The sequence below is a fragment of the Dromiciops gliroides genome, chromosome 4, assembly GCF_019393635.1.
Source record: "Dromiciops gliroides isolate mDroGli1 chromosome 4, mDroGli1.pri, whole genome shotgun sequence".
Taxonomy (NCBI): domain Eukaryota; kingdom Metazoa; phylum Chordata; class Mammalia; order Microbiotheria; family Microbiotheriidae; genus Dromiciops; species Dromiciops gliroides.
This window is the reverse complement of record NC_057864.1, coordinates 200,062,999-200,079,065: the sequence shown is the minus strand read 5'-3', so window position 1 is coordinate 200,079,065 and position 16,067 is coordinate 200,062,999. Positions and strand designations below refer to the sequence as shown.

Sequence of the window (16,067 nt, the reverse complement as noted above, 5' to 3'; positions counted from 1 at the left end):
TGGGTTTGGTATGGGGTAAATCTATATACCTAGTATCTCTTAGTTTCCTCAATCAGTAAGCGTTTATTAAACACCTACTATATACCAGACACCCGTGCAAGGTCACCAGCCTCACTCTCTCCTCTAGAGCCAACTAGATCCCAGTAGCAAGATAAATATATCAGGACGACTAGAGATGACCCCAGATCTTTTTAAGGCAATTGGGGTTAAGTGACTTGCCCAGGGTCACACAGGTAGTAAATGTCCAAGGTGAGATTTGAAATCCTCCCAACTTTAGGACCAGTGCTCTATCCACTGAGCCACCTAGCTGCCCAGGGTACTTAAGGTGAGTTTTGAAGGAAAGTATGAATTCCAAGCTGAGAAGAGAATACATTCCATGAATGAAAAACAGCTAGGCTAGAGTCACAGATACCAAGGTGGAGCATCATGCTTGAGGAAGAACAAGTAGACCAGTTAGGTGGTGCAGTAGATAAAGTGCCAGGCCTGGAGTCAGGAAGACTCATCTTCCTGAGTTCAAATCCAACCTCAGACACTTACTAGCTGTGTGACCCTGGACAAGTCACTTAACCCTTATTTGGTTTAGTTTCCTCATTTGTCAAATGAGCTGGAGGAGGAAATGGCAAACCACTCCAGTATCTTTGCCAAGAAAACCCCAAATGGTGTCACAAAGAGTCAGCCATGACTGAAAAACAACTGAACAGCACCAAAATAGGCCATCATGACTGGATTTTGGAGTGTATGGAAGAGAGTTATATGAAAAAAAAAAGACTTGGGAGTGTTTGTAGGAAGGAGAGATGTCCTAGAAAAATCCTGAGATGTGGAGAGATTGGAGGTTGTGGTGAGGATGAAAATAATTTTAGAAAAAGATAAAATGATAAAGGGATTTCAGAGTTCTTAATCACAGAAGTGAAACACTTAAGGACAGTGGCAAGATGAGGGAGTTACTGTACCTTTGGCTAAGTGAAGGTAATAGGAATTGAGTAGATAAGAAACCTGGGAGGTTAGGGCATTTGAGGGAGCCTGAACACATATGTTGAAATTCCCCACAGTGAGGACAGAGAGAGACTGTGAGCTAAGCACTGAATTTATTGAGAAAGGCTAGAGATTATCCTAGGAAGCAGTAGGGAAAAGCCACCCAACTCTAGATTGGATGATCAATTTGGAAAGGGCACAACTTGTAATATAAAGGATGGCCAAGGACACAGCATCATCCAAGTCTCAAAGAGGACCAGAAAATGAAAAGAGGATGAGGGGAAGAAATCTAAGATGAAAGTTTAATTATAGAATGGGGTGTCGGGGAATAGAATAGTATTAGGGGTGGGTATATAGGGAGCATCTGTGGGAGTAGACTCATAGGAAAAGAGAATGATCAGCAAAGTTTGGGAAAGCAGGGTTGAGCTCTTTGGCTGTAACAGTGTTGGGGGCGGGCAGCTAGGTGGTACGGTGGATAAAGCACTGGCCCTGGATTCAGGAGGACCTGAGTTCAAATCTGACCTCAGACACTTGACACTTACTAGCTGTGTGACCATGGGCAAGTCACTTAAACCTCATTGCCCTGCAAAACAAAACTAACCAAACAAACAAACAAAACAAAACAAAACCCAGTATTTGGGAGAATAAGAAGGACTGGGAGTTTGTTAGTCATTAGTAAACGAGGGCCAAACCAAGCATCAATGGATGAGAGAAGGCAGGTGAATAGAATATTCAAGGCCTGGGCAAAGACTTTAGATCTTACTCTTCCCAGTTGGTGAGAGGGAGAAAGAAACCTGAGAAAAATATTCAGTATTCCAATAAAACAAGCAAAGTTGTTAGGTTTTCTTCTCAGTATCCTACACATTATCAAACAGATAACGAAATTATTTATTTTCCAAACAGAAGCTGAGGGAATGTTGTTTTTTAATTCCCCAAATTTCATTAGATATAGTTTTTGGTACAGGGACCTTGTTTAGTCCCTGGGCTTCCAAACTGGGCCTTTATGGGCCAAATGAGGCCTGCCTGACTCTGCTGTCTGACCTGCTTAATATTTTTATCAGAAAAAAATTTGCCCAAGTATCTTAACACATATAAGAGGCAGCATAATATAATGTAATGGTTCCCAAAATTGAGTCTGCAGACCCCCTGGAGGTTCCAGAGACCCTTCAAGTGGAACCATGAGTTTGAAACTATTTTATAATAATACTAAGTCATTATTTGCCTATTAAAATAATCTTCTCTTTTCTAACTACTTACCTGTGGGAGGCCACATTTTCTTCATATGTTTAAACCTAAGCAATGTTGCAACACATTGATTGCAGAAACGGAGATAGGAATCCAGCTGTCTTTTGTTAATCTAGATATTAAATTGGTTTGAAAACATATGTAAAACAATGCCATTCTCCCCATTTATTTTTTTGTTTTAGAAATAATATTTTTCATTAAAATATTATCCATGTTAACATGCAATAAGCATTTTGTTCTTTTTTAATGAATTAAGATAAATATATTTTTTTAACTTTATGAGTTTTAATTTCTCTGTTTTTTAGCACTCTATTCATGGCATTTATTGCTCTTTTTTTTTTTTTTTTGGTGAGGCGATTGGGGTTAAGTGACTTTCCCAAGGTCACACAGCTAGTTAAGTGTCAGCTGTCTGAGTTTGGATTTGAACTCAGGTCCTCCTGAATCCAGGGCTGGTGCTCTATCCACTGCACCACCTAGCTTCCCAAGTTTTAATTTCTAATGCAATAAATATCAGTAGATAGGACCAATAGAAACAAAAGCTCCGTGTGGTTCTCAATAAATTTTAAGGGTATTAAGAGGAGATGGGGAACTGGCAGCAACCCAACTGAACTTTCTCAAGTCTTTCCCCTCCAGACAACCATAAAAGAACTCCTCAAACCAAATTTTGGATCAGCAGAACCAACAAAAGGTCAGAGTAAGCCATTTTCCCAGCTGAAGACAACTTAGGAGGTCAGCAAGAGAGGTCTGTGACAATGGTGTAGGGGCCAGCCCAGGAGCACCAGTGAAGGTGCCTGCAACAGCAGCTGCAGCCCAAAGATGGTAAGGGAAATCAGACAACTGGTCCGAAAGAAATTGCAGGGGACTCTCTTGGCCCTGGGTACAGCTGGTGCTGATTGGCCTGTATGCAGTTCTGGGTCATGATTCCAGGGTAGAGAGGAGCATTCATGGTTGTTCATAAGGGAGGAGGGGGCTTGGTCACTGTTCTGTCAAGGGGAACAATAGCACTTTTGGCTGCAGGGGATCAGGGGCTCTTCCTAGGTAAAGACCATAACACAGACCAAGAGAGCAGTAAACACACCTTTCCCTGCATCAAACCACCTTGGAAGCACAAAATACTTGCAGAAACCCAGAACTTGCTCTGAAAATAGCAGCAAAAAACAAACAAACAAACAAAACTCTGAAGCTTGTGACAGAACCTCCCTGGCACAAAGTGAGCAGAGACCAACTTTAACATAAAAATTCAAAATCAAGAAATAGGCAAATAATGAGGAAGCAAAAATAATTTGACCATAAAAAGGTATTGTGGTGGCAGGGAAGACCAAGAAAAACTCACAGAAAGACAACATTGTGAAAAGAGCAGTAGACAAAACTTCAAAGAAAAATGCTGATTGGACTCAAGCCCAAAAGAATTCCTGGAAGAGTTAAAGAAAGAAATAAGAGTGGTAGAGGAAAAATTAAATGAATGATGCAAAAAATTTTTGAAAAAATAATTAACAGCTTGGCAAAAGCACAGTAAAATACTGAAGAAAATAACATTTTAAAAGCCAGAATTGGTCTAATGGTAAAAGACACAAAAATTCACTGAAGAAAAGAGCTTCTTAAAAAGCTGAATAAGCTAAGTGAAAAGGGAGGTATAAAAATTCAATGAAGGGGGCAGCTAGGTGGCGCAATGGATAAGGCACTAGCCTTGGATTCAGGAGAACTTGAGTTCAAACCCAGCCTCAGACACTTACTAGCTATGTGACCCTGGGCAAGTCACTTAAACCCCATTGCCCTGTAAAAAAAAACCCCAAAAACCAAAATTCAATGAAGAAAATAACTGCTTTTAAAAAATCAATTATGTACAAAAATTCACTAAAGAAAATAATTTATTAAAGAGCAGAATTTGCCAAATGGAATAAGAGGTACAAAAGCTCACTGAAGAAAATAATTCCTTAAAAATCAGAATTGGGCAAGTGGAAACTAATGGCTCTATGAGACATTAAGAAACAATTAAAAACAAAGTCAAGAGGATGAAAAAAGAAAAGAAAATGAAATATTTCATTGGAAAAACAACCTGGAAAAAACATAGCAGAAGGAGAATTCAAGAATTACTAGACTCCCTGAAAGCAATTATTTTTTAAAAAATAAATCCTAGACATATTTTAAGAAATTATCAAGGAAAATTGCCCTGATATCTAAAGGTAAAATAGAAATTAAAGAGTACCTCAATCACCTCATTAAAGAGATCCCAAGATGAAAACTCACGGGAATAGTATAACCAAATTCCAGATCATGGAGAAAAATTGCAAACAGCCAGAAAGAAACAATTCAGATATCATGGAGGCACAGTCAAGATAACAAAAGATTTAGCTGCTTCCATGTAAAAGGAGTGGAGGACTTAGAATGTGATATTCTGGAGGACAAAGGAGCTAGGATTATAACCAAGAATCACCCAGCAAAACTAAGTATAGTCCTTCAGGGGGAAAAATGCATATTCAATGAAATAGAGGACTTTCAAGCATTCCTGATGAAAAGGTCAGAGCTGAGTAGAAAATTTGACATTCAAACATAAGACTCAAGATAAACATAAAAAGGTAAACATGAAAGAGTAATCCTAAGGGACTCAATAAAGTTAAACTGTTTATATACTTATGTGGGAAGATGTGTGAAATTCCTTAAGAATTTTATCATTAGGGCAGTTCAAAGGCATATACATAGAAGGTATGAATGTGATTAGATTATGTTGGGATGAACTTGCTAAATAAATTTTAAAAGGTGGGGAGAGAAAGAGGGATGCACTAGGAGTAGGGGAAAGGGAGGGGTAGAATGAGGAAAATTTTCTCACATAAAAGAGGTGAAAAAAATGAGCTTTTATAGTAAAGGGGGAAATGGACAATGCTTCAACCTCACTCATTGGAATTGGTTTAAAGAGGGAAGAATATAGATACATACTCAGTTGGGTATATAAATCTATCTTCCCCATTAAGGAACTAAATGTGGAAAGGGATAGGCTTTATGGGGTGGGGAGGAGTGATAAAAGGAAGGGGGGATTAAGTAAAATAAAAGGCAGGGGTAGCAATCATGATCTCAGACAAAGCAAAAGCAAAGAGACCTAATGAAAAGAGACAATCCAAGAAACTACACTTCACTAAAAGGTACCATTCACAATGAAGCAATGTCAAAAAATGTTATAGCAAGTTTTCCTAAATTCCTCAAAAAACAGGGAACTGAGTTAAATTATTTTTAAAAAAATAAGCCATTAGAATGTGTGGGAATAAGAGATAGACAAGCTCTGGAGACCCAGTCTGCTAGGGCAAGTGGAAGGTGAGAAAGTAAGTGCAGACCATGTGAGATAAATATGTAAAGAACAGACATGGAATAATATATGAAATTGTGGATTTCTGTTATGTACAATTCTGTTATGTGTTTTTTAAGGGTTTTCAACTTAATGTGATAGTAACAAAACTGCCATATTTTCCTGTTTCTTTTTGGGGACTCTTCTCTGTTATCACACAAAAATTGCATTCTATTAGCATTATTATATTTTTAATTTCAACAATAACAATTAGTGCAATTTTAACAAAAAAAAATAAAAGCATTCTGCTATTGAGAAATGGTCAAAGAATATGAATGGGCAGTTTTAAGAAGAAGAAATCAAAGCTATCTTTAGTCATATGAAAAAAATGCTCTAAATCATTATTGATTAGATAAAGGCAAATTAAAACAAATTTGAGCTACCACCTCACACCTATCAGAAATGACAAATGCCGACGGGGTTGAAAGAAAATGGGTACACTATTAAACTTGGTGGAGTCATGAACTGATCCCAATATTCTAGGAAGTAATTTGGAACCATGCCCTAAGGTCTATAAAACTGCATAAAATCTTTGATTCAGCAATACCACTACTAAGTATCCCAAAGAGATCAAAGGAAAAGACAGGGGAAACTATATGTACAAAAATATTTACAGCTTCTCTTTTACTGGTGGCAAAGAATTGGAAATTGAGGGGATGCTCATCAGTTGGGAACTGACTGAACAAGTTGTGGCATATGATTGTGATGGAATACAATTGTGCTAGAAGAAATGACAAGGGAAGTGGTTTCAGAAAAAAAATATGGCAAGACCTATGTGATATAAAGTGAAGTGAGAACCAGGAGATCATCGTTTACAGTAACAGCAATGTTATAATGATGATAAACTCGTAAACACTTGGCTACTTTGATCAATACAATGATCTAAGACAGTTCCAAAGGACTCATGATGAAAAATGCTGTCTACCTCTAGAGAGAGTTGATAAACTGAGTGCAAATTGAAGTATAATGTTCTCCCATTATTTTTTTTTTGTCATAATGGCTAATGTGGAAATATATTTTGTGTAATTTCACATATATAACTGACATGATATGCTTGCCTTCTCAGTGGGTTGGGGGTGGGAGGGAGAGAGAATTTAGAACTCAAAATTTTAAAAGAATGATAAAAATAAATAATAAATTTGGGTTTTTTTGGTGTGTTTTTTAAAACATGAATTCAAAAAAAGGAAAAAGTGTGAAGGGGTCCTTAGATCAAAAAGTTTGAGAACCACTGGTAGAATGAAGGTGCCTGGCTTTATTAGTAAACTGAAGAGTATCCAGAGGAAGGCAACCAGAATGGAGAAGGGTCTTAAGTATATTGTCATATGAGGATTATTTGAAGGAGCTGGAGCTGTTTATCTTGGAGAAGATTCAGGAGGGAAATGAAGGCTATTTTCAAATATTTGAAGGCCTAGCAAGTAGTGAAGAGCTCAGATTTATTCTTTTTTTTTTTTTTTTTTTTTTTTGGTGAGGCAATTGGGGTTAAGTGACTTGCCCAGGGTCACACAGCTAGTAAGTGTTAAGTGTCTGAGGCCGGATTTGAACTCAGGTCCTCCTGAATCCAAGGCCGGTGCTCAATCCACCGCGCCACCTAGCTGCCCCTCAAATTTATTCTTTTTGGCCTCAGTGGGCAGAAACTAAAAGTACTGGGTGGAAATTGCTTTAAATTAGTTATCAAGAAAAATTAGAATTGTCCTGAAGTGGAATGGGCAGGAGGTGGTAGGTTTCTCCTTTTTTTTTTTTTTTTGTTTTGCTTTGGGGTTTTTTGGAGGCAATATGGGTTAAGTGACTTGCCCAGGGTCACACAGCTAGTAAGTATCTGAGGCCAGATTTGAACTCAGGTCCTCCTGATTCCAGTGCCCATGCTGTATCTGCTGTGCCACCTAGCTGTCTTGTAGGTTTCTCTTCCTTGGAGGCTTCAGGAAGAGGCTAGATAACTACTTGTTGCATATGTTAAAGTGGAGAATCTTTCCATGCATTCAATTTGGCCTGGCTGCTGTTTCCTTCCAGCTCCCAAATTCTGTGATTCTGTGAAATTTCACCACAGATGGGACTCCACTAGTTGTGTGACTACGAAGAAGCTGTGTAACCTCTCTGAATCTCACAGTCAAGATTTCTAAAGGCTGAATTGCAGATGGGTTGTGATCCACTGAAGCCAGCAGGATCTAACCATACGCTCCTTGCTACTGCTGCCTCCAATTATAGTGGACTTGGGTCAGTTAGTAATTGTAACTGAAGTTAAATATCATTAAATTCATGATGGATTTGATTGTGTGGCCCAATATTAAATAATAATAATAATAATAATTCAGATGCTACACTCATCTAATCTCATAGTCTTTCCCTGATATTTACTAGACATGATCATGGGCAAATCATTAGTCTCATCTGTAAAATGGAAATATTTAACAATACCTCAGAGGGTATATGAGGATCAAATTTACAGAAAGCACTTTGAAAATCTTAAAAATCCCATACAAGGGGGGCAGCTAGGTGGTGAAGTGGATAAAGCACCAGCCCTGGATTCAGGAGGACCTGAGTTCAAATGTGACCTCAGACACTTGACACTTACTAACTGTGTGACCCTGGGCAAGTCACTTAACCCTCATTGCCCTACAAAAACAAACAAACAAACAAAATCCTATACAAGAGGTTCCAAAAGTCTTAGTGCAGATTTAAGGTACTGAAAGCTTGAGAAAGGTTTTTCAGTTTAGAACAGCACTAAGACTTTGGGGACACCCTGTATAAATCTAAACTATCATTAATAATCAGCCTCATTTTCTAAGTTTTATTATGTCACCAGCAGTAGTTTCTGCTTCTTCTAAAGATTCATTTTTATTACCTTTATCAATTTCTGAAAGTTACAGAGCTGTCTGGATTGAGACAGTCTTTATTCAGTTATGCATTCATTTCTTCATTTCAAAACCCCTTTGACATCCATTAGAAGGTGAAGATGTCTAGAGCTGGCAAAAAAGAAAGAGGGGCCAGCTGCTCTGCTGGGTAAAAGCCTGGCCACCATCCTGCTGCAGAGAGGTGTTGGGCAGAATTCCAGACTGCTTTCTTAGACTGAAGAACCTTGTATCTCCCTGCATTGAAAAGTGCCTTGCTTAACACCGTGTCCTTAACGTGCCACTCATTTTGTAATCAAGGACAGCAGTGGCACTGTCATCGCTTACAATTTCCGCCTTTGCCTGAATGTATGTTGCCGCCAGTCAAGGGGACAGGAACATAGCCGCCAACCTTCAAATTAGAAGTGATGGAGAAGAAGCCTGAGAGCTAAAAGGCTTGTGTAAATATGGTGGTGTTCTTGGGAGACAGAAATGCATCTTGCGTTTCAGTTCTGCTCACCTTCCGTCTGTAGTAGTTTTAATGGTCTGATTGATTCCTTTTTATAGGGACCATATTGTAAAGATGTTAGAATATGGATGGGGTTGAGCATGAACTAACCTAATCTTAAACATTAGATTAGTTATTATAAAAGCAATTTGAGAACTGGAGTCCACCCCCACCCTACTCCTAGCAAAGGAAAACAGAAATAAAACTTGGAGGGTTGAGGGGGGAATCTGGTTTTAAATTATTTTCCTTTGTCCCCCTTGATCAAAGATCTCACTTCTCTTATGAGAAGCCAGATCTGGGAATAACAAACAATCTGCTTTAGACCAGATTGGGAAGCTTCTTTCTCCACCTACTTATACCCCCCACCTCTTTTGGAAGTGGAACATAGTAGGGGACCTTGATTAGTCTGCCTCCTGCCAGTCTCCCATTGAAGTAGGGGCAGGTTAAGGGTTCTTATAGACTCATATGCAAGAGGGTGAGCAGCTGTGAAGTGACCTGACCCAGAAGTAGCATCTGGAGCACCTTCTTCCTCCCAGACTCACACTGCCAGGGCTGGGACCAGGCATTTATATTTCTGAGGCATGGTTTAATTACTGTACCCAAATGAGTGTGGAATCTGTGCCCTTCATGTGTTAGAAACCACCAGAGGAGATTTTGAGTCTTTACTGTAACACACAACTTGACTGGATGCAAAATGAATACCTATGGCTATGGATAATAGAATTTTCTGGTACTGAAAATGTGTGCATTTACTTTTTTTTTTTTTTAATAATCCCACATGGGTTTGAAGACTGTTTACATCACTTCAATGAGGCCTTTAATTGTGCTCTTATAGAATAGCAGCAAAGGCAATAAAAACAGGGAGCAATAATGAAAAAAAGAATGAAATACTTTTATTTGAATGAAAAGAAATGACCTCCTTGCAAAAAAATAGCCTTTCTCAGTACATAGATATATAAATTGCAATAATTTTATAATTGTTTCATCATATCCCTATATATTCCTTTCATGAGACACCTCGTTCTCATGTTAGAGGCAGAGGTGGTCCTCCATATACTTAGTTGAGAGGTTCTTAAGCTCTTTTTGTCATGAACCCCTTTGGAAGTCTGGGGGACCCCTTTTCAGTAGAATGTTTTAAGTACATAAGTCAAAATGCAAAGGATTACAAAGGAAATCAGTTCTATTGAAATATAATTATTAAAATGTTTTAAGTTCACATAATACCTCAGAAATCTATGTACAGCCCCTCTTGGAGGTCCATGGGCCCCAAATTAAGAACCTTTAACTTCAACCAAAGCAGGGTAGGAAAATGTTCCTCCTACATGGTGAGTCCCAAGCGTTTGCCTGTCTTGCATATCTCCAGCATCGGCCAGCTGTTTCCTTCCAGCCAAGATGACAGGCTCTCTCACACCCCTCTCTTCTTCCTGTCCCACCCCCAGGTGTCAGGCACCACGCTGAAAATGAAGGTGAGCCTGGAACAGCACTTGGCTCGGCTCAGTGAGATCTTTGCCACCCGGGGTGACTATATCCAGACGTTGAAGTTCGTGCAGCAGATGTCAGGCAACATCATCCTGCAGCTCTCCGGCCTACCTGTTTGGAGGGATGTTAGCATAGAGCTGACGGAAGTGGCCAACAAGACCACCTATGTGGAATATTACAGGTGAGAGAGAGGAGGTGGTGGCCAGGCAACTCTAGGCAGAACACTGGTCTCCTCTCAGTCTGTAGCCTCAATTTCAGGGAGACATCCAGAAAAGTGGATAAGCAAGTGATCAAGGACAGATACGTGGTGCAGTGGATAGAGCACCTGCCTTGGAGTCAGAAGCACCTGAGTTCAAATGTGACCTCAGACACTAACTAGCTGTGTGAACCTGGACAAGTCATTTAACCCTGATTGCCTTCAGAGGGGTGAGGGAGACAGACAGACTTGGTGTGGGGGGTTGGGGAGGAGAATGAATAAGCAGATAATTGTCAGTGGCCACTTGGGTACTTCTTAGGGGGGGGTAAACAAGCTTCCTGCCCTCAAAGTATTTACAAAAGTCAAAGACACCTATGGGGAAAATGTAGGGACAAATAGAATGAAATTAATTTAATAAGCATTTACCCTATTTGCATAAATTCATACCAGATATGGTGATGTATAATGGTGGTTTGAAGTGCTATTAGGGAAAGAAGAGTAACTTAGACCTAGGGGCAGGGGTATGCTGGTAAAAGTTTAACAACTTGATTTTCCCCTCCTTCCCCCACCCCTACCAGATATACTTTTTTTTTTTTTTTTTAGTGAGGCAATTGGGGTTAAGTGACTTGCCCAGGGTCACAAAGCTAGCTAGTAAGTGTTAAGTGTCTGAGGCTGGATTTGAACTCAGGTACTCCTAACTCCAGGCCCTATACTTTTCATTTTAAAGGTACATCAGGGGGGCAGCTAGGTGGCGCAGTGGATAGAACACCAGCCCTGGAGTCAGGAGGGCCTGAGTTCAAATCCGGCCTCAGACACTTAACACTTACTAGCTGTGTGACCCTGGGCAAGTCACTTAACCCCAATTGCCTCACTAAAAAAAAAAAAAAAAAAGTACATCAAGGGCAGCTAGGTGGTGCAGTGGATAAAGCACCAGCCCTGGATTCAGGAGGACCTGAGTTCAAATGCGGCCTCAAACACTTGACATGAGCTGTGTGACTCTGGGCAAGTCACTTAACCCCCATTGCCCCACAAAAACAAACAAACAAAAAAGTACATCAGATCCGATTTTAAAGTTTCATCTGCATTATTAACATTTTCCCCATCATTTCTTAGTCTAGGCAGTCAACAAAACAATCAATAAAGCCTGCTCACGCTGAAAATTTAACACTGCCACGTTTAAGGTGTCTCTAGCACCCCACTGTTCCCTCCTTTCTCTCCACTCACACAACTACCACCCTATTTCAGGCACTCATCACCCCTCACCTGAACTATTTCAGTAACCTCCTGATGAGTTTCCTTGACTCCAGTCACTTCCCCTACCAATTTATATACCCAACCAGGTGTTTCAGGCAAGGCTATGTAGATTTGAAATTTGAACTGGACCATGAATACTGAGTAGAAGTTCAGCAGGTAAAGGGGAGGTGGAGTGTATGGAATCTCCCTGCGGCTAGAGTAAAAGGATTATGGAATACTGTGAGATAATCCTGAAGAGAGTAGAGCCAGAGCCAAATAGGGAGGGTCTTGCATGCCAGGCCACACAATTTGGTCCCAGGCTCAAAAATCTTCAATGGCACCTCGTTGCCTAGTGAATAATCAGTGCTGTTCTAGAAAGGTTAATCTGGTAACAGTGGACAGGATGAAGATGTTGAATGAATACACAAATAGGATTAAGTATTTATATGCAGGACATAGGGTTGTGGAGGGCAGTGGCGGCAGGGCTACAATATACCCTTGGGGAGGAGTTGTTGGCAGGCAGAAAGTGACTGGAGGAGGTGGCAGACATCAATTTCCCTGTGACAACCAACCACGTACCCAATCCCAGAGACTCCCATAGGCCCTATTCTGCCATAATCCTGCTTTATAGAGCTCCGAGCTTCCTTCCTTTCCTTTCCTTTCCTCTCCCCCTCTCTCCATCTTGATCTCATTCACCTTCCTACAGGCTGATTCAGAAAAGCCTTTGGTCCTTAAAACATCTCATAAGCCTGACCCTGGAAGAGCCTTGGCTCCCAGGAAAATGTGCGTTCTGTCTCTGATGCTGAGCAGAGTGTGGCTAATGTTGGGCTTTTACAGCTCAGAACACATCACAACCTGGAGATCCAATAAAATGTAAGCTTCTTGAGAGCAGGGTGTATTTTTTGTTCATTTCGTCTTCGTAGGTAGTGCCTAGCACTTAGTAAAGGCTCGTCGAGTTGTATTGAATTGAACTGAAGGAAATTATTTCTTCCCTTGGGAAGCTCTCAGTGTAGCTGAAAGGCATGACACACATTAAGAGCACATGTAACTAGACTAAATAAACAAGGACCTAACTGGTAAGATCTTTACAGATACACTCTCCTCTCTCCTTCCAGTGCTTGAAAGCTCGCCAGACTAATGGTCTGAAGGCATTTACCAATAATGTTTCAGGGTTAACCCCGAATTTCTGGATTGGCTACTCCCCAGCCACTTTCTTCACTCCGGCCCCTATAGCTTTCCCATTAACACGCCTAATGCATCCCAAGCAGAAAGAAACCACTGCACTAAGAGTGAGTTCAATCAAACAGCAAGCAATTTGAAATAGATCTGTATTGATATTCTGTATCTGTAACCCTTCCCCTTCCTAGAGAGTTTACAAAGGCAGGGGGAGAAGAAACAAAATTCAGCAAAGCCAATCAACATATGAGGAAAATCAGATCTTAGAGGCCTTGTTCCACACGTATGAACTTTCATCTTCAAACAGAAGTGGGGAGATATGTCTGTGCATCTCTTATTTCTTCTTTAGCTTTGTTCGTTCGGGTTTTCGGGGGGTGTTTTTGGTTGTTTTTTCCATTCACATTGTAGTATGTTGCTTTCCTGGCTATGCTTATTACACTTTGCATTTATTAATTAATTTATTGGGGGGGGCAGTGAGGTAGTTGGGGTTAAGTGAATTTCCCAGGGTCACACAGCTAGTAAGTGTCAAGTGTCTGAGGCTGGATTTTGAACTCAGGTCCTCCTGACTCCAGGGTCAGTACTCTATCCATTGCACCACCTAGCTACCCCACTTCACATTCATTTATAAGTCTTTCTGTGCTTCTCAATATTCATTATACTCATTAAACAAACATTTGTTAAGCATCTACTACATGCCAGGTACTGTGATAAATAAAGGGCCATGGATACATAGAGAAAAATGAAACTGTCTCTGCCTGCAGGGAGATTGCCTTCTATGGGGAAAACAACCTGTAAATATGGAGCAGGTCAGTTGCTCCATGTGTAGCATGCTTGGGGTGATTGCCCCTCTCTTTGCCTGCTATTTTTCATATTCATTCTTACCTCATTTTCTTTCTTTTTGGGGGGAGGGGAAATGAAGGTTAAGTGACTTGCCCAAGGTCACATAGCTAGTAAGTGTCACATGTCTGAGGCTGAATTTGAACTCAGGTCCTCCTGAATCCAGGGCCAGAGCTTTATCCGCTGCACCACCTAGCTGCCCCCTTACCTCATTTTCTAATGTAATCAAGGCATATATTCTTATATTTACAAGTTAAGTACTACAATTGCAAAATTTCCTTCATTAATTAGCCATGACTCCTCAACTGTTTCTCTGTTCTCTCTCTCTCTCCCTCTCTCCCTCTCCCCTCTCTTCCTCTCTCCTCTCCCTCTTCTCTCCCTCCCTCTCCCTCTCCCTCTTTCCAAGGTTACTGGCTATACTATTTATTAATATATTAAAGTATAACATATTAAAAAGATTTCCAGTGTATCAGTTGTGAGAGATATCACAGCCAAAGTCACCTTTAAGTGTTGCTACAACTACTAACTTCTGTTTAATTCTGAGAAAACAAAACAAAACAAATCCATTCAGTTCTGTCAACATAGTCTTTTCTCAAAAATTCTGCCTGTGGGTTAAATGCAGTTCTCTCAGGAAATCAGTTCACTTCATCCTTGTCCTCTATTCTCCCTTCACTTGTCACAGTTAACCATCTTTACAGAGCATCAGTTAAGCTCTCAGTCTCCTCACAGACTCTTCATAAAATGACATCTAAACTGTTGACAGTTGGATTACAGTTAAGCAGATATTCCAAGGTTCTGTTGCTTCTCAAAGATACAATAACAGTACTTGATAGTTTTGGGGACTATACTTTAAGAGAAGCTAGTGTTAAATTTCTCCCCACAGTCTAAATTTTCAGTCCCTGAAAATGATTTAGAGATGCATCAAATGAACATTAATTTCTATAAAACACAGATATCATAATTTGAAGCAACACTTGGCAGGCTGCCTCTAATAGCAACACTTAGGACAGTGTCTGGCACATAGTAGGTGCTTAATAAATATTGATTGATTAAATAAGGAGAAAAATTATATAATGCTAGCTATTGCAGTCATAATAATGGCTAAATATAACACCAATCTCAGACACTTATTAGCTATGTGACCCTGGGCACCATACCCCTGTTTGCCTTAGTCTCCTTATCTGTAAAGTGAGCTGGAGAAGGAAATGGCAGACCACTCAAGTATCTTTGCCAAGAAAACCCCAAATGGGGCCATGAAGATTGGGACACAACTGAACAACAATAACAATACATTCATAATACTGCATATACATTTTTTAAAATCCTAGCAACATATATAATTCAGCAGTGAATTACATCTAGCTGAAGAAGTAACCATTTCTCCCACATCATAATTTAGCTTATTGGCAGATTGGCATCTGTTCTGATTTTTTTTGTGACCTGTTGACCTTCCTACATCTGTACCTAAGGTGTTTGCTGTCATAGGCTTGCTATCAGTATTTCTTTTTAAAAAATTTTGGCAGGGCAATGAGGGTTAAGTGACTTGCCCAGGGTCACACAGCTAGTAAGTGTCAAGTGTCTGAGTCCAGATTTGAACTCAGGTCCTCCTGAATCCAGGGCCAGTGTTTTATCCACTGCACCACCTAGCTGCCCCCACTACCAGTATTTCTAAGCTATGTGTCTGGTTTCAGTTCTCCCCACCTATCTGTACTGGGATCCTTTTCATTCTAAGCAGAGCTATTGAGTTTCTCTGTTCCATGTCTTCTTTAAGCAGGACCTTTCTCAGGAACAACCTGTGCTAAGTGGAACAGAAGCCAGGCTTTATCATTCTTAAACTACTGTTTTAAAGTAAATTTTTTTTGGAACATTTTTTTTATAATGGTCTTTTGTATCAAGCTTTGGATATCAGCTGTATCTAGTTGTTTCTGTGTATCTAACTTACCAAAACCGTGATTGATTTATTGTATACTCACAGGCACAGTGCCTGGTTCTTAATATGTGTTTATTGCTTTCTGATTTCCTTGTCACTTGGGATGCTTCATGTTTCTGCCTTTCTATTTGGTTCTCAAGACTCATCCATATTCTCTGAACAGCAGCATTTTCAGCAAAATGCTGTCATCTCATTTCAGATTCCCCATAACAATCTGAGACGTTATATGATTGTTTCTCAGTACTGAATCCTTGGCGCTTCTACCAATCCACTTCCTCCAAACCAATACATTTTATTCTCAGGTACATTTGATAAATATATAGCCACAT

General features: G+C 40.0%; 1 protein-coding gene across 1 annotated transcript in view; it reads left to right on the top strand.

Annotated features, from left to right (window-relative positions):
• The window catches only part of TTYH2 (tweety family member 2), a 94,133-nt gene that overhangs the window by 31,586 nt on the left and 46,480 nt on the right, over nucleotides 1-16,067 (top strand). Inside the window, exon 4 of the mRNA XM_044005469.1 lies at nucleotides 10,327-10,547. Coding sequence (XP_043861404.1) covers nucleotides 10,327-10,547 — 221 coding nt within the window. The remainder of the gene's footprint in view (nucleotides 1-10,326; nucleotides 10,548-16,067) is intronic.